General features: G+C 50.9%; 1 protein-coding gene across 1 annotated transcript in view; it reads right to left on the bottom strand.

Annotated features, from left to right (window-relative positions):
- Window positions 1–1,980, bottom strand: part of MYO1H (myosin IH) — a 35,020-nt gene extending 33,040 nt beyond the window's left edge. Inside the window, exons 1-2 of the mRNA XM_005869791.2 lie at window positions 1,855–1,980; window positions 105–220 (exon numbers count right to left, since the gene is read on the bottom strand). Of these exons, the coding sequence (XP_005869853.1) occupies window positions 105–220; window positions 1,855–1,980 (242 nt within the window). The remainder of the gene's footprint in view (window positions 1–104; window positions 221–1,854) is intronic.
- Between the last annotated feature and the right edge of the window lie 1,170 nt (window positions 1,981–3,150).

A 3,150-nucleotide genomic window follows, 5' to 3' on the forward strand; every position in this document is an offset into this window, starting at 1 on the left:
TGGATGGGTGGGTGGGTGAGAAGAAGGGAGAAAAGGAGGGGGAAAGAGAAGGAGGAAAGAAGTAGAAAAATACTCCTATTGATGAGCCGACGAGGGCTACTTACACATGTGGTGGCAGCTCAAAGAAATTGACCCCTTGGTAAAGTTCCATCTGGCTTAGGGTGTAGATGCCCAGCTCCTGGTACGGATTCACGGACACGAGGAGGGTGCCAATGTATGTCTAGAGGAATGGACCAAAGCACCAGTGAGGCATCCCGGGGTGCAAGTGGCCACCGTAAAAGACCGTCACGGGCTGTGATCCCCATGCGTTCATTCAGAGCTGGGGCTAGAACGTGATAAACAAGACAGGTGGGGTCTCTGTTGTCATGGAGCTGGGTGGACAGGGGCAGATAAACAGCCAAGGGCTCAAGGCTGTTTCCACCAGAGATGCGTGGTAAGAACGGTGTAAATGAGAGTGGACGACTGAAGAAGGCCACCTTAGCTGGTGGGTTTAGGGACAGCTTCCTCCAGGTGACATCTGAGCTGAAATTTGAAGGATGAGGAGCAAAGTCATGAAAAAAAGTCAGCAGGAAGGGTTCCAGGCTGGGGAAGAAGTGTGGCGGGTTGGCTGCCACGGAGGCCAGGGATGGAGGGAAGAACAGAAAGTGATAAGAGATGATGTAGGAGAGGGAGCGAGTTCACGTCACACAGCGTATGAGGGGTTGGGGGGTTTTTACTCCAAATGCAATAGATGGCGGAGACACCGCTCTCCCTGCTGGAATGAAATACCTGCCCGGAGCCGTTACGGAAAATGAATGACTTTAAGAGGGGCACACCACACTCTGACGTAGGTTTCACCACGGTCTCTCTGGCCATCGGGCGAAAGCAGGGTGAGCGAACACACCAGCCATTTAAAATTGGGCAAACGCTCCCCAAGATTTCAACACTGGATTCTATTGGATTCAAGTGTTGGAAGTACTTATATTTGTAATATAGCCACTAAGGTAAAACTGCTTGGCACACAATTAGGAATAAAGGTAAGCGGAAAGGATTTACCTGAAAAATTGACCAATCAAATTAGGGTGGGGTGATAAATGGAGAATTTAATAACAGCTGGCCACCACTAGAAGCAACAGGACCAACCTGAGTAGTACTCGACCCTTGGAGATTCAGGGGGTGTGGTGGACCCCCTCTTATTTATGCCTTCGTGGCATCTAGTTCCCCTTGGTCCAACAGATTCCTATGAGGGACCCTCTTCCCCAGCTCTCAGTGCATATCATAGGGTCAGAGGGGCACTGGCCTCACCCCTCATCGCCAGGGGTGGCCTTGGGTAAATATTCTGTCCCATCAGAATATTCCTCATTCCTAGCTATTGGGATTGGTTCAGAGATAGGCACGTGACCCAAAATAGGCCAATCAGAGCCTATCAACAGCTGTATATCTGGGAAGACTTGTTTTCAGCAACTCTCAATGGATGTCAGCATGGTTCTGTCAGCAGCCAACTTGTCACCTTGTTGAGAGGCTGCCCCAGAAGGAAACTGACCCAAAAGAAACCAGAGCGGTGGAAAAGATCCCGCGAGAGGGAGAAAGAGTCCTGAAGACATTACTGAGACCCTAGATCTATTCATAGACCCTACAGTTACATAGGCCCATACATTCCCTTTTGAGGCTAAGACGGGTTTAAGCTGTGTGTGTATCGCTGGCCGCCCAAAAGGCCTTAAGCCCAAAGGATGAAAAGGCATCCGATAGTGGTCCCTCCACACCTCCCTGCTCTGGCTAACCCAATAGCGTGATATTGCTCACAATCGACAAAGCTGCGAAGGCAGGGAGGGAGCCGCCACAGGAGGAAAACAGTTGAGAAAGGGGGTACGTTACATAGATGAGGTTCTCCCGGAAACGCTTGCGAAGATTGTCCAGAAAAGCAGATTCGCTGGTGTGCGCGTCCAACAGCACGAAATCCTGCACCCCGACCTTGTCGCGGGCGGTCAGCGCACCTTCCATGTGCAGGCGAATGTGGCGCCGCCTCACCTCTTCTTTCTGCAGAAACAGAACAGGCCTCAGCTGCCATTTCGTCTCCGATTCCTACTGCACGTCTAATGTGGAAACAGCAAGACGCTAAGGCCCCGGGGATGGTAGAGAGCCAAGCATGCATGACGCTGTCTTCATGAAGAGTTACATCTGGTTAGAGATACAAGAGGGAGATGATAAAAGCAGCAACAGTAGTTAACAGCAGCAGCTGATGGGGACTGAGCATGTACTGTGTTAGGCACTTGCCATTTAATCCTCATTCTGCCTCTATGACAGAATAGCTCCTACAGCTCAATAATAAAGAGTCAAGCTCAATAAAAACTGGGCAAAAAAAACATGAATGGACATTTCACAAAGGGAGATAGACAAATGGTCAAGAAACACCTAGAAGAATGCTCAGCATCCTTAACCATCAGGAAAATGCAAATGCAAACCGCAGTGAGATGCCTCCCCCAAAACGGTTCAAAGAAAAGAGACTGACAACACCCGATGTTGGAGAGGACCTGGAGCCGACGAAACGCTCAATCAAACAGGGTCAGTGAGACGCGGAGGGATAGAATCCTAGTTAGCGAGGACCTGGAGCCGACCAAACGCTCAAACAGGGTCAGTGAGACGCGGAGGGATAGAATCCTTTCGGGGCGAAGTCTGGCAGTTTCTAATGAAGTCACCGAGCCTCTCCCCTTTGATCCCGCAGTCCCATCCCCAAGTATTTACATAAGACGAGTGTAAACACGCGCTCACAGAAAGACCCGAACACGAAGGTTTACACCAACGTTATTCATCACGGCCCCGAACTGGAAACAATCCAAATTCCCATCAACCGGAGAAGGCGCTCGGGCCATCGATGCCACCGAACGGGCCCGGCGATCAAAGAGAAACGCTGGCGTGCACGGGGACACCATGGCTCTCAGACATGCGGCCGAGTGAAAGGACCGGAGACAAAAGGCGGTGCGCCCTCTGGCTCCATTTATATGAAATTCTAGGACAAGCAAAACGAATCCACAGAGAACATCTGAACAATCGCCGCCTGGTTAGAGGGGGTTGTCTGGCAAGGGGCAGTGTTAGGACTAATGGAAACGTTCTCTGACCCAAGAGGGCTGGGCGTTACACGGGTGGGTCTATCTGGCAAGGTATGTGTGAAGA

The sequence above is a fragment of the Myotis brandtii genome, unplaced genomic scaffold, assembly GCF_000412655.1.
Source record: "Myotis brandtii unplaced genomic scaffold, ASM41265v1 scaffold303, whole genome shotgun sequence".
In the NCBI taxonomy this organism is placed as follows: domain Eukaryota; kingdom Metazoa; phylum Chordata; class Mammalia; order Chiroptera; family Vespertilionidae; genus Myotis; species Myotis brandtii.